Source organism: Triticum aestivum, chromosome 4A, assembly GCF_018294505.1.
Source record: "Triticum aestivum cultivar Chinese Spring chromosome 4A, IWGSC CS RefSeq v2.1, whole genome shotgun sequence".
Lineage (NCBI taxonomy): Eukaryota > Viridiplantae > Streptophyta > Magnoliopsida > Poales > Poaceae > Triticum > Triticum aestivum.
The window spans coordinates 737,151,746-737,166,772 of NC_057803.1; the positions used below are offsets into that span (position 1 = coordinate 737,151,746).

At 43.0% G+C, this 15,027-nt stretch overlaps 1 protein-coding gene across 2 annotated transcripts; it reads left to right on the forward strand.

Annotated features, from left to right (window-relative positions):
- The first annotated feature begins 1,006 nt into the window (after positions 1–1,006).
- LOC123088458 (disease resistance protein RGA5-like) lies at positions 1,007–12,747 on the forward strand. Of its 2 annotated transcripts, none has more exons than XM_044510667.1 (9): positions 1,007–1,977; positions 2,070–2,328; positions 7,432–7,654; positions 7,762–7,885; positions 8,264–8,476; positions 8,552–8,722; positions 8,808–8,936; positions 9,064–9,980; positions 10,575–12,747. In XM_044510667.1, the coding sequence occupies exons 1-9, from the start codon at positions 1,807–1,809 to the stop codon at positions 12,496–12,498; spliced, it is 4,131 nt and encodes a 1,376-aa protein (XP_044366602.1). In that variant the 5' UTR covers positions 1,007–1,806; the 3' UTR covers positions 12,499–12,747. The 2 variants fall into 2 exon arrangements, with proteins under 2 accessions (XP_044366602.1, XP_044366603.1); XM_044510668.1 differs by having other exon boundaries at positions 8,552–8,692.
- Positions 12,748–15,027: the final 2,280 nt, after the last annotated feature.

A 15,027-nucleotide genomic window follows, 5' to 3' on the forward strand; every position in this document is an offset into this window, starting at 1 on the left:
AAAGAAACAGGTGCAGCCTGGATATTCAGTGTGCAACATCGCATAAAAATGATTTATTTAAATCATTTAAATATATTTATTTAATCTTTGCAACAGTGTGCAACACTCCATAGATATTTTTATCACTTGATTAGATATATTTAATCACTTGAACAAGAACAACCTTGAACAGCAACAGCCTTGAACACCAACAGGGCCTACAAAGGATAAAAACTTCCTAGCCTTCAATCCCAACTCAGAGGCAGACCATCAGTTTTGGGTCCCAAAACTGCAGTTTCTAACTTATAGGACTAAACTGACACACCTTCAATAGTTTTGGGACCCAAGACCACAGTTTCAAAGTTGTAGAACTAAACTGACACACCTTCAATTGTTTTAGGATCTAAAACTGCAATTTCGAAGTTATAGGACTAAACTGACACACCTCTAGTAGTTTTAGGATTTATGATGCATTTTACTCTTAAGGGAAACAGGAACGGCCTTAGTATTCAGTTTGCACTAACCACACCTCATAGATATTTTAATCACTCAGTAGACTTATTTAAGAGGCCTGCTTTGGCGCTTTCCCAGACTCTTTTTGCGTGAATCCCAAAAGCAGCTGCGAGTAAGTTAACGTTAAGCAGGCCTCTTACTTTGCATTGTTGGTCATGCCTCTTTTTTCATTAAAAAAATAATTAGTGTATTAGGCTCTAGTGATTAGTTTGAGTGGTCGTCTTCCTTTTTCACACACTTTCCCTCCTTTCGGTTGTTTAACACGGTGGTGGTTTAAACTTTTCCTACTAATAATGCACAGATGCAGCTCCTCTGCAGGTTCTCGAAAACAAGACAGAAGGAAATGCATCTCCTTTTGACTTGTGAGAGAGGTTCCTTTGCCGAAAGCGCCTCTCACCATGTTATGAAGTGCAGAACCTCTCGTGAGAGGGAAGCTTCCTAAAGGCGCTGAAGGAACCATGCCATAGACAAAAGGTGGCACTGGTTTCCCCACTGATAAGATAACAACTTGAAATAGCCGCTACCGTAGGGAAGTGACCAGCCGAGCTGAGGGGCAGTGAAGTTGGTCTCTCTCCTGCTGTGCATTCAGCATCCCTTGGGATTGATCCAGGTGAACCTTGCTTTCGTTCCTCTACCAAATTAATTCAGGTATGTGCTAGCAGATTGATTGGATTTCTTCTGCTTGCTTGCGATACACCATATACTAGCTAGCTTGTGGTGACTGGTTCTTCTTCTAAGCATCTTTGGTACCTTGAAATCTCCAGCTGATGGGCATGTATAATCAGCAAATTTTATATGCCAAGAAATAACTTCGGTAAGTTTGTCTGTTTTAAAAAAATTGAATCACATGGATTACCTTATTATGCTGTGGGACGCAAACATCTTGATCCAGCCGATGGGCATGAAGAAGGAATTAGGTTAATAAAGAATCTGAACAAGTTTAGTGTGAGGGATCCCCATCGTCAGTGAAGGGCCATTTGATTTGAACCACTTATACAGACCATGCAAATCTCCCCCTTGGCTAGTTTTTTTTGTTGTTTTTTAACCCAACCATGGAAAAGGTAAGACACCGCACCATCCATGATAATGTACTCGTCCTCTGCTTGTGCTAGATTCGTGTTCCGCCGTAGATCTTGTAAGTGGACTGCATGTTTCTTCAATGCTTCTTGCTAATGGAGAAAAAAAAGTCTGTCTGTCTCTTTCAGACTTCTGATAGATATAGGTACTAATTTTCCCCGTATTTGCACGTATGGCTAATGAACAACACTGATTATGGTTCAGGAGAATAACGCCTAACTAGCTTTCACGACCGAGATGACGGACGGCAACCACCGAGGCAGTGACGAGCTTGCTGCCCTGGAGAAGGTGTTGCTGGATGAAAGCACGGATCCAGTCAATCTACCTTTCTCGCTTCTCAAAGCCATTACAGGGAATTTCTCCGAATCTCACGAAATCGGTAGGGGCGGGTTCGGGGTGGTCTACAAGGTAACAAAGGCGTACCCTCCACTCTGATATGAATTAAACAGAAACAATCAAAGTCCAAACCAGCTGATAACAAAGATTCGTGCGACCTGCAGGGAGTGCTTCCAAGTGGTCGCACCGTCGCCGTGAAGCAGCTCTTCGAAAGGTACGAGATCCTCGACAAGACTTTCGATAGCGAGATTGACTGTCTTGCGGGCCTCAAGCACAAGAATACGGTGCGATTTCTTGGGTATTCCTCCGAGACGCAGTATTTACGAAGGCTGTGCGACGGGAAGCTTCAGTGGGTAGCCAAGCGGCAGAGGCTGCTCTGCTTTGAGTACCTGCCCAAAGGGTGTCTTGCTGGCTATCTCTCCGGTAATAATCACATCAGCCTTATAGCTTTCCTTCCACTTCTACTACTCATGTAGCTATTAGATAAAACGAGAATAAACGAAATACAAGAGACATGGATTTAACTTGGAAAACCTTTGCGTGAAAAAACCACGGACGCACGAAGGCACGATTCACTATGAGGAGGAGTATTACAAGCATGAGACGACAAACCGTCTTTAGGCACGACTACATAGCGTATATATGAGGGGTAATACATAAGTGTCCTTGGAGGACAAGTAAACGAGTTGTACTCGTACATGTCGGTACCAACGCAAAGGTCGGCACCGTTTGTACTACATCTAGTTCAACATGATAGAAATTTAGATCACAATTTAACAATAGCAGTATGTACATGTCTACCAACTTTAATCCAAAGCATTTATCGTTTCCACACTCTTCCCGCTTTAAATAGTATTCCCTCCGATCCAAAAAAAGTATGGCAGTTTTGAACTAACACTTCTTTTGTTTCATAGGGAGTAGTTAAGCTCTATTGTTATACCACTACAAAATATGCACTCTTTATGTTTGAGCATACTATCATTTCTCATCCTCTTTGCCTCCGAGACATGAGTGCCGTAACAAATATGTCATGAATACATAAGCGAATCAGCAATGAGCGGCAACCTTGTCTCTAAAACTGGGACACATTGACTGCCTCTAACTTTAGTAGAAAACCATACAGTGTGCAACCTCTAAACTGGACCAACTATAGAATAACGGAATCAAAGTATTTTAAGCTTTTGGGCCGAACGCCACGTTGGCCGTCGAATGAAATTGCACACATCTTGAAGCAATCGTGTGGGTGCCACATCATTTTTCTCAAGCGTTCGGCACGAGCAGGCCATCAGACAAACTAATCCATCTCTTCCCCACGGCACAACTTCTTCTAGAAGGCTGTCATACGGATGACACTCGGGCGCACAATGCTGTCGATCGAACCATGCATGCACAACAGCACAAGACCAAGTGTAGCACATCCACTGGATCATGTGTTGTGCGAGAATCGGGCACGGAGTGTCGTGCGCCGAGTAGTTCTGCTTCTTCTATCTCCAGTCGTCACTATTATCCCCCACGTCTCCATCACTCCTCTCACACACCCGATTTTTTTCTCCCAGTCCAAATTCCGGCGAGCTCGACAACCAGACCGCGGATCCGACCCCTCCCTGTACAGATTCCGGCGAGTTCGGCGGCCAGCCTGCAGATCCGACCAGTTTCTCGACGCCGCGCTGCCGATTCATGCTCTCTACACCGCACCGTCGATCCACCCGGGGGTCGTCCGCGACGGGTGGTTTCTCATCCGCGGCGGCCTCCTTCTCCGTCTCCGCATCGCCGTGCCGCAGCTAGGGCCCCATGAGCGCCTCAGACCCCGCCCTACTTCGTGCGGTCCGATGAGCGGCCATGGGCTGCGGGGACAGCTTTCTCGCCATGACTTGTGCGCTGGCTCAGTGCCTCCGCAACCACTGCCGCCTCGCCGCCGCTGGGACAGGCCCCCGTTCAGATGCAGCCAAAGGATCTGTGGCCTTCCCTCCAGTGGTACGCCGCTCCTGCATCTTGTCCGGTCGCCATCGCAAAGGACCAGCCTATGGTGTCTTCCGTTCCAACATTTGAGGCCATCCATACGGGGACCTGGGACGTGAGCATGTTTCTGGGAACTTGGTGAGATTTCTGCTCCATTCCTCGAGCCCACAACTGTTTTATATATATCTGCTGAAATGCAGTGATAGAAATTGGTGAGCAAGTCTTTTTTTCCAAAGCTGCTGACTCCTCGATCCCACTGTAACATGGCAATTTTGTTGAAAATGTCAGTATGGCAAATTGAGTAGAACATGGCATTTTTGTGCAAATTGGTGAACATTTAGCAAATTCCCAATACTATTTTTACTGAGATTTTTGGACTTGTTGTTTGTCTGTCAGTAGATGTTGAGTAGAACATGGCAAATTTTTGTGTTTTTCCCACTGCAAATTATGCAATATGATGCTAAGATGATCCAAATTTGATGCACTGTACACATAGTTCATGGCAAACTAGTTTAGAATTTGTCCAGTGCGTTTGTGTTGCAAATATTTGATTGATTATCTTTTTTAGCTAGCTGATTATGTTCTGCTATGCTATTTTAGCTCAATATACATGTGGACTGTTCATCGCACAAAAGATACATGTGCACTGAATAATGCATTCGCTGTTGTACTAATTTGGCCAGTATCACCGTTTTTTTCCCTCCCTTGTTCAGTGTTTCAAAATGCCAGGCAAATGTTCACATCATGGCAAATTAACTTTGCAGCCCCACAGCATTGTTTACCCTTACAGCGATGTTATGTATAGTTTTAGCAAGAACATGTTTTTCTTTTTATCCACATTTGCCATGATGCACAAAGTTTGTTTGCCATGTTTTTTGTACCTTAGCAAATTTGTCAAGCCGGATCTGTTTTGCTAAAAAAAAAGTTAATTTGGATCATGGCATTTTACTCATCCGGCCTTGACAAACTTATGTTTTTCCGAGGACCATGGCAAATTTAGTTGTGTTCCCATGGCAATTTTTAGACATAGCCCATTGTCTCCTTTTACCTTTTATAGCCATGGTTATTTACTTTCACAGCTCATGGCAAGTTTTATTTCAAGTCCAAGGCAAAATAGCTGTATAGACATGCTAATTTAATTTTTCAGACCCCATGGCAAATTTAGTTTGTAGTCCATGGCAAATTATCTTTCTATTCATGATTTTTTTTAATTTTTCATCGCAAGAATACTTTTTCGTAAAAATTGTGCGCCTAATTTGTGAATGATCTTTGAATAGTTACAACGGTAAATTATGAAATTTCAACCTTTTGTCCGGTAGTCATATTTTACACATTTTTTGGCACTGTCCATATGGCAAAAACTATCATAGCAAGAAGGGCAAAATTCTGGTTTTTTTTTGTGTGTACGACATAGCAGTTTATACTTTATTTGGCATGGGAAAATTTACCTTTTTTGCAATTTCTTTTTTATGTTTGGTGACATGGCAAATTTAGCTACATTGCCATGGCAAATTGTTTGTTTTTTTGCCATGGCAATTTTAATTTAACATACATGGCAAATTAACTTTTTATCTCACGTGCCATTTTTTTATTTTTATTCTGACCATGGCAAATTTACCCTTTTATTTTGCCATGGCAAATTATTACCTACATTCTTCCATGGCAGTTTTAGTTTCACATACATGACAGATTTAGTTTTTATCACTCGTGGAAATTTCTTTACTTTTTTATTCTGACCCTCGCAAATTTACCATTTTATTTGCCATGGCAAATTATTACCTATATTTGCCATAGCAATTTTAATTTGACATACATGGCAATTTTAATTTGACATACATGTAAAATTTAGTTTTTATCACTCATGGCTTTTTTTCTTTTTTATTCTGATCACGGCAAATTTACCATTTTATTTGCCATCGCAAATTATTACCTATATGTTTTCATGGCAATTTTAATTTACCATACATGGCAAGTTTAGTTTTTATCATTTACGGCATTTTTTTTTACTTTTTCATTCTGGCCATGGCAAATTTACCTTTTATTTTGCCATGGCAAATTATTACCTACATTTTGCCATGAAAATTTTAATTTAACATACAAGGAAAATTTAGTTTTTATCGCTCATGGCAATTTAACTATTACATATCATGGAAAATTTTACCCTTTTTATTTGCCAGAGCAAATTATTACCTACATTTTCCACGGCATTTTTAATTTAATATTGATGGAGAATTTAGTTTTTATTGCTCATGGCAATTTAACTTTTACATATCATGGCAATTTCATTTCTATTTTTGCCATGGCAAAAGTACTTTTAATCCATGGCAATTTTTGCTTTTTTCATTGTTCATGAGAATTATTGCTTCTAGTAAACCATGGTAAATTTACTACAAAAACATTGCTTTTCTGTGTCGTCTATAGTAAAAATACCATCCCCTTTTTTAGTCCACATTTTGCAACTATGTACAATGAAAATTACCATGACTTTTATTTTTTCAGGTCATTGCATAAAGAAAGATCTTTTTAGTCCATGGTAAAATTTGCTCTGTTAAAGACGAATGGCAATTTTTGGTTTGTATCATTGGGATTTTTTAGTTCTCAAATTTTCCCCTTTTAATGGCTTTTTTTCCATAGCATGGCAAAATCTGGGCTTTCTTCACAGCTCAAAATATGCTTTTTAGTCCCTGTACAATCTGGGCCATATTGGGCATTTAGTTACAGCCAAGGCCTATACGGGAGCGATGTTGTTGCGTTCGCACTCTGGGCATTCGGGCTGGTGCTCCTCGCATCCCGAACGAGTTTGTTCGATCGATGGCCACACCAGCAGCGAACGAATCGTTCGATCTGGGAATCCCCAAGGCCGAACGTTTGTCCATTGTTGACGTCCTAGAATAAAATACAGTGTCGTGATGAAAAGGGGCATCAACACAGGGCTAATAAGGAAATAAATAATATGATAGGTGGGGTCAGCTCCATTCTTTCAGTAGATGGAGGAAGCCTCCAAGCTAAAAGGTGTGGCTAGGGCTTTTCTTTTGTTAGAGGCAGAAAGCTGCAATATATGAAGGTTGTCTTCAAGAGGAGGGAGTGTGTCTAGAGGCAGCAAAAATCTTACACTATGGACGCTCTAAGTGCTCTCTTTTATTTATTGTAAAAGAGCGATGGATCGAGTTTCGTTGTGTCGGGTGATCAATAGAAAAGTCTGAGAATCTCAATTTGCGAAGCCAGTATGTTGGAAAACCCACATCTTTGAACCGGAATTTTTCAACTACTCTGCATACAGAAGTTCTCGCATGATTTAGCTGTGATGTTTAACTAAGAATGGCATTGATCAGGAATATGATGTAATCTGATAGTGATTTTATCAATCATACCAAAATCATATGGAGAAGTATCATATGCATAGCATTGTTCCAAAGAAATAGGTGCACCGACAAATTTCTTTGAGCTTGTTAGTATATTGGCTTTGCAAAACGGGCAGACAATTAAGTAGGCCCTTTTCCTTTCATTGGACTTCTTATACGACTGCATATGGTACTAACTATTTGTTGTATTGTATACTCTTCACAGATGCATCTTGTGGACTTCATTGGACCACACGTTATCAAATAATCAAGGGGATCTGTGAGGGCGTACATTATCTTCACCAGCACCGCATTATTCACAGGGACCTCAAACCTCAGAATGTACTATTGGATGATAACATGATTCCCAAAATTGCGGATTTCGGACTATCGCGACACTTAAGTGAAAGCCAGAGTCGGGATATCACTGAAAACAAGTTTGGAACAATGTAAGCTAGCAATTCTATTTGAGAACTTATTTTTTTATCGGTCATCTACCAACTTTTTTGTATACAGTTTATACATTAATCAAACAAACTATACCATTTCTATGCAGGGGATATATGGCACCAAAATTCTTTAATAAGGGAGAAATCACCTTCAAGACAGACGTATATAGTTTGGGTGCTATAATAATGGATATTCTTATGGGACAAAAGGAATGCTCCGATGTTAAGGAGGTAATTACATTATATACGAGGTTCCAACATGTTTAGCGGAAACCAGAGTGTTGGTAAACAAGAGTTCAAGACATATTCAATCAGAGTATCTAAATAACGATAGTTTTTGCAAATGACAAGATATGAATGTTGTCTTTGTAGCGATCTTCGACAAAAAAAAACGTAAAATGAAGATGATTCTGATTTTTGAAGTCATTATCTGCATCAAAAGATTAATAACACTAAAATTAATCAAGTTAGAAATTCGAAATTGGCTGTGGTAGGGTTCCTTGCATTTGGTCTCCAGTCCCAAATCAATATGGCTGGGTGTTTTTGTTTTTCTGTTCTAAAATGATTGTTGTCCTTTTTCGTAACTCACTACGGTTGTCAAATTGTCAGGTAGTTGAAAGTTGGACGGACAAGTTTGGGACATCAAAGAGTCATACATCACAGGAAGAAGTAAAGTTATGTGCTGAGATAGGGATAAAATGCAGGAACTATGACCCCCGGAACAGGCCTGCTACATGGTCTATCATCCATGGAATACTGGATGAAGCGGAAATTTCGAACTGGTCTGTTACAAGTGATGTAGCTACCTCTACAGAAGGGCAGGTACAATCACTCAAGTAAATGTATATGATCCACCAGAAATTTTAGCCTCCTAACCTTGTTTTCATTTTGTTCCAGATAAGACTTGCCTCCATGCGGGCGGATGAGCTGAAGTTGATGGATGATTCTGCTACACCATCCCAACAACAAGCATCAACGCTGGAAGTGGGGCAGGAGGGTGGCAAAGTGAGCCAAGAGAGGAAAAGGAAGTCATCAACCGTGAGTGTGGTGACTGGGGTGATGAGTACCGTCAGTGGCAAGCTTACCATGAGCGACGAGTACCATGAGCACTATTTACTGATAACTCCTAACCTTGTTTTCATTTTTGTTGTAGATAAGCTTCTCCAAGATGGCAGATGAGTTAAGGTTGATGGGCGATTCCGCTGCACCATCCCAACTGCAACCTTCGGCACTGGAGGTGGAGCAAGAGGATGGCAAAGTGAGCCAAGAGAAGAAGAGGAAGGTATTAACCATTAGTGTGGTGGCCGGGGTGATCACCCTCAGTGGCAAGCTTACCACGTTCATGGGCAGCAAGTACAATAAGTATTTTTTAGTGCTTTATCCTAATCTTCTATTCATTATTGTTGTAGACAAGCTTCTTTGGGCTGGCGGATGAGAAGAAGTTGATAGATGATTCTGCTGCACCATCCCAATTGCAACCATTAGCGCGGGAGGTGGAGCTGGTGGATGGCAAAGTTAGCCTAGAGAGGGAAGGGAAGGCAGCAAGCGTGAGTGTGGTGACTGGGGTGATAAGCACCCCCAGTGGCAAGCTTGCCACATTAATGTGCGATGAGTACAATAAGCACAAAGAGGTGAGGAAGCAGGTGTCCTTCCTTGAGAACGAGTTGAGCAGCATAAACGCTGCCCTTGAGCAGCCGGAGCTCATGGATGAGCTCGCTGTAGTGGTAAAAAATTGGAGGGATGATGTCAGGGAGATTTCATACGACATGCAGAATTGCATTGATGACTTCATGTGCCAATTTGGAGGTGAGGATGCCGAGGTAGGTTTAATCGAGGAGGTTGCTGAACTTCACAAGAGGTTGTCTGAGCTTCATGGAATTGCCAACCAGATGGGAGAGCTTAGGAGTCTTGTGGTAGAAGCAAATGCTCGGCGTGAGAGTTACAAGATTGATGATTGCAATCCTAGCTTTGGTTATGTGTCTGTCGACGCTCGTCTGCGAGCGGTCTACCAGGAGGCGACCAATCTTGTGGGCATTGAAGGCCCTAGCAAGGAGGTTGTTAGTTTGTTGATGAATACTCAGAAGAAACTAAAGGTTGTGTCCATTGTTGGTTTTGGAGGCCTGGGTAAAACTACACTTGCCAAACAGGTGTTTAACAAGATAACGGGGCATTTCGATTGTTTGGCATTCTTTTCAGTTTCGCAGAGGCCTGATTTGAGAATGCTTCTCAATCGCCTACAATTGAAACTTGGGATAAATGTCTCTTCTCACAATTGCGGGCTTGACGACATCATTGAAAAGCTAAGGAAGTATCTCACAGACAAAAGGTAATTACTTGCGTTTTATAGTCATTTGCAATGGCAACTCATCTTAAATTTGAAATAGCAAGTATTCCCTCCGTTCCTAAATAAGTCTTTGTAGATATTTCACTATAGACTGTACATATGAAGCAAAATGAGTGAATCAACACTCTAAATGCATCTATATACATCTATATGTGGTTCATAATGAAATCTCCACAAAGACTTATATTTAGGAACGGAGGGAGTAACTGGTCAGTGCATGTTCTGGTTACACTTGTTTGTCCATGCATATGGGAGGTTTGACCTTTTGTCTTGTTTTCACGTTTGTGATATGGATTCAAAATTACAAAAACATGTTGGAGCAGAAACACATCTTTGGAAAAAATTGAGTGAAGTATTGTACTTTTTTCACTCAGTGTAAAAAATTGCTAAGATGTCTATTGGAAGAATCTTGTGAGTGAGTGAGTGAGTGGGGGGGGGGGGGGGGGGGAGTGAGAGAGAGGGAGGGACCAACCATCCGAGTAAAATTGCTTACATAAAGTTTGTTTTTTTGTATGTTTCTGTCTTCAAGGTAGTCATATCCTACTACAATATAACCATGTGCATACATTTCAACAGGTACCTTATTGTAGTTGATGACTTGTGGGATCAATCAGCATGGAGAACTATTAGTTGTGCTTTTCCACAAAATGGAAATGGGAGTAGAATAATTTTAACCACACGAGTGGAAAATGTGGCTAGCATAGCCTGTAACAATGACCGTGAGTGCATTTACACAATGAAGCCCCTCAGTGAACATAACTCAAGAATGTTATTCTCCAATAGAGTATTTGGGTCTGAAGTTGTTTGTCCACCCCATCTTAAAGATGTTGCGGCTGAAATTCTGAAGAAGTGTGGTGGTATGCCGCTCGCAATTATCACTATAGCTAGCCTATTAGCTACTCAAGTGAAATCAAGGAAACACTGGGAGAGCATAAGGAAATATTTGCGTGTCCAACCTGCCACAAATCCTTCATTGGAAGAGATAAAAAGTATATTAAACCTTAGCTACAAACATCTTCCTCTTCATCTTCGGGCATGTTATTTGTACCTTGGTATGTATCCCGAGGACCACATCATAATACGGGATCAGTTGGTTAAACAGTGGATAGCTGAAGGCTTGGTCAGCAGTTTGCATGGGCCTGATTTAGAGGATGTTGGCAGGAGTTATTTCAATGAGCTAGTCAATAGAAGCATGATTCAGCCAAGCGAAATTAGCTACGGAGAGGTGTTGTCTTGCACAGTACACGACATGATGCTTGATTTGATCCTAAGCAAGTGTGTAGAAGATAATTTTATAAGTGTGGCATACAATTCTGAGGACATGGCAAGACTACTGCATCGCTGCAAAAACAAGGTTCGCCGATTATCCCTGAGCTCCATGGCTGTTGGTGGAGCTACATATGACACGGCTATTGCTGCTAGGCTGTCACGAGTTCGATCATTACTGTTCAAGAAGGGGTGTAATCCTATACTCCCTCTTTTGTGGTTCAAGTACCTCAGGGTTCTGATCCTTTTGAATGAGCGCTATAGATGGAAGATAGTTGACCTCACCGCTGTTAGCCAGTTGTTCCACCTGAGGTGTCTGATGGTAAGTGTTTATGTGGAGATAAAGCTCCCTACTAAACTTGGTGAGCTTGTTTACTTGGAGACAATGGACATAGAAAATTGCAAACTGCTGGAGAGAATCCCCTCGGATATAGTTCGTTTGCCCCGCCTGTCCTATCTGCTGCTTCCAACTGAGACAAAGCTGCCTGAAGGTATCGGGAATATGAAATCACTGCGGACTCTGAGAGGGCTTGACATGAAAAAGAGCTCGCTGGAGTGTTTTATGGGTCTCGGTGAGCTGACCAATCTGAGGGATCTGCGTATGTCAATAGATATTGGTTTGGAGTTGCCGAAAGTTGATGCTTTGGCCTGTTCCATTGGAAAGCTCTATAACCTTGAATATCTGTTCATCTCTGGCAATCTTGTTGAGCGTGAGGATAGCCAGCAGCTGGGCTCATTATTTAATCCTCTTCAACATATTGAGCATCTTGAATTGCCTGATTGGCGGTTATGGAGAGTTCCAAAATGGTTGTGTGGTCTCCACTGCCTGCGCTTCCTTGAGTTGTATGTTGAAAAGACATCAACTCAGGATGTTCATCTGCTTGGAGAGCTTCCCTGCCTCGTCTACCTGGATTTCGAAGCATGTGAAATCCCTGATGAAAGAGCTATGTTAGGCGCGGGGCTATTCCCAGTTCTGGAGTCCCTAAAATTCTGGTCTAGCGAAGACACTACAGCGTACCTGGGCTTCGAGGCAGGTGCTATGCCCAGTTCACGAACACTTTGGATGGCTGCGTGCCACTGGGGCGGGACTGCACCAGTCGGCATGGAGCACTTGTTACACCTCCAGCAGATCCAAGTGCGTGGGGTCTGCAATTATAAGGATACTGATGACGCATTCAAGGAGGCCTTGCTGATGCACCCTAACCGCCCTTCCGTCACAATTCATCCTTTATAGCAGTGTATAATTACCACATGCATTGTACTATGTCTATCTTCCGTAGACTTGCTCGAGAAGTGAAAACGGGCAGCTGATTAAGGCGCTGCTGATCTTTATACTAATAATAGCTGTGTGTATGTTACTTGAGCAGGTAATAGTGGCGATGCTGACATGAAGGAGCTTTAGCAGGAAAATCTTCACTTTTTTGGCTGTGATTGTACTGCCGATGTGTTCGCTGCATCTTTTTTTTTGACAGATAATAATGGTGGTTATAGGTCAAGATCTGTATTTTACTTGTGCAATGGATTTAACCTGAGCAACTAATAATGGTGGTTATGGATCGAGATCTGTATTTTACATGATGATTAACGAATAAATGCTCCTGATCTCAACGTAAAAGATTAGTCCTAGAAACCTTCGGTTATTCGAGTCAGGAATGCTATGATTCAGTCACCGACGTCTACAGATTTGGGGTCTTCGTCATGGAGGTAGTCAGTGGGCGGAGCCCCAGCCACGCTGTGACGTACAATGACCAAGACGGTGGTGACTACACGAGTGGGCACCCCATGCCGATGCACATCGTGGACTGGACGTGGAGGCTATACGGCGAGGGGAAGGCGTTACATGCCGCCGACCCGTCGCTCGACAGCAATTTCGAGCAGGCGCAGGTGGACTGCACACTGAGGCTGGCACTGGCGTGCTGCCACCCCAACCCAAGGGACACGCCGTCCATGAGGGCAGCAGTGCAGGTGTTAATCGATGGAGCCCGAGCACCAGAGCCGCCGATGAATAAGCATGTGTTTATTTGGCCTTCACGCGGCAATCAGCAGGAGATGGAGCTGCCAGATGTCGGGTTGCTCTTCACGGGAGGGGCTCGACAGCACAGCAGTTTCTGCTCCATGACATCCACTTCCCTCACTGGGAGGTGAGTATCATGGAAAGTGGTGCTATTAGATTGTGAGTGTGGACTACAGTGTGCTTGTGAAGTTGTATATTACATTCCTCATTGTTTTTCTAGTACAACAATGTCTGTTGTTTGTGTACATGTATCAGTTCTTTTTAATCACTTAAACAACACGTCCCAGGTAATCTACACATTCCACACTTCACCTAACCACATTGTCTTTCTATGCGCTGTGTAAATATCTGAGAAGTGTGGTTAGGTGCACATAGAATTTTCAAGCTATTCCTGTTTCATTTAACTGTCTAAAAAAAACTGTCTGTGCAGTTGGATTTTGAAGTTTACAGGAGATGTTAGAAATATGAAAGCCGTGAAGATATTGCTTTAGTTCGGACTATATGGGAATCTACAGATGCTGACATATTTAGAATATCTTTCCTATGGATCCTACTACTATGTGTTTTTAATTGTTACATTGGTTATTGTCGCTGGCTGGATTGCAGAAACGAGGCCGACAAAACAAACAGCGCCTGGGCTCGAAGTTGCTGTCTTCAATGGAAACTGAGGTTTTCCATCGAAGAAGTTGATGGGGGGCATTGGTGTGCATCTGTTGGCAGATCCATGATGAATGTTGTATTTTGTCTTGAGTGCCCGTGTTTGCAAGCATGGGTCAATCTTGCTCAGGAGTCGGAACAAGACTTAGGTTTGCATTTAGTGTCAGGTTGGTGTTTGGTGTTTTAAGTAGCCTTCGCTTCTTGCTGGGGCAATTGGTCTGTCTTTTGATTCCCTGCCATGTTTACGTGCTAGTGGTGAATGTTAAACGTAGCTTTTGTAGCGTAACATGTTGGGTTACTTGGCGCATATACATTAGGTAGTTAGGAGGGACATTTATCTTAACTATAAGTCCTTATCTCAACCTCTTTCTTCTTTCACAAGATTGTAATCTCAACCTCTGTATGCGCTATCCAAGGAGGTGCGCCCCTGTCAATATAACACGCAACAGCGCCCCCACGATGGGTAAGACGCATTCGCCTATTCGCACATGGTAATCAGAGCCTCCTCTTCCAAAACCCTAGCTGCTCCATAGCCCAAAGCCATGTCTTCCTCCAGCGCAGCCCCAACCAATCTCGGCCAGGTCATGGAGAAGCTTTCCCGGACAAACTATGTCCTGTGGCGAACTCAAGTTACGCCGCAGCTCAGGGGAGCTGGGCTCTTCGGCTACGTCGACGGAACGATGCCGGAACCCACCCGCCTCCTCGTCACCAAGGACAAGGAGGGCAAGGAGTCGACCGAGATCAACCCTCTCCATCCCATCTGGGTGAGGGAGGATCAGCAAGTACTCGGCTACCTCCTCAACAACCTCTCCAAAGAGGTGCTGATCGCGGTGACCACGGTCACCACCGCGCACACTCTCTGGGCGGCGCTCGCAGGCATGTTTTCCTCTCAATCCTTGAGTCGTGTCAACAATATTCGCACTGCCTTGATCAATGCACAGAAGGGCACCCAATCGGTTGCTGCATACTACGCTCACATGCGTGGCCTCGCCGATGAACTCGCCGCGGCCGGCAAGCCCATCCAGGACGATGAGCTTATCTCCTACCTGCTGCATGGGCTGGATATGGACTACCAGCCCCTCGTCTCCGCCC

Coding starts and splice junctions, on each gene's coding strand:
- LOC123088458 (XM_044510667.1), top strand. CDS start 1,807: ATGACGGACGGCAACCACCGAGGCAGTGACGAGCTTGCTGCCCTGGAG. Junction 8,477..8,551: donor CTACCTCTACAGAAGGGCAG/GTACAATCACTC, acceptor ATTTTGTTCCAG/ATAAGACTTGCCTCCATGCG. Junction 8,723..8,807: donor TGACTGGGGTGATGAGTACC/GTCAGTGGCAAG, acceptor TTTTTGTTGTAG/ATAAGCTTCTCCAAGATGGC.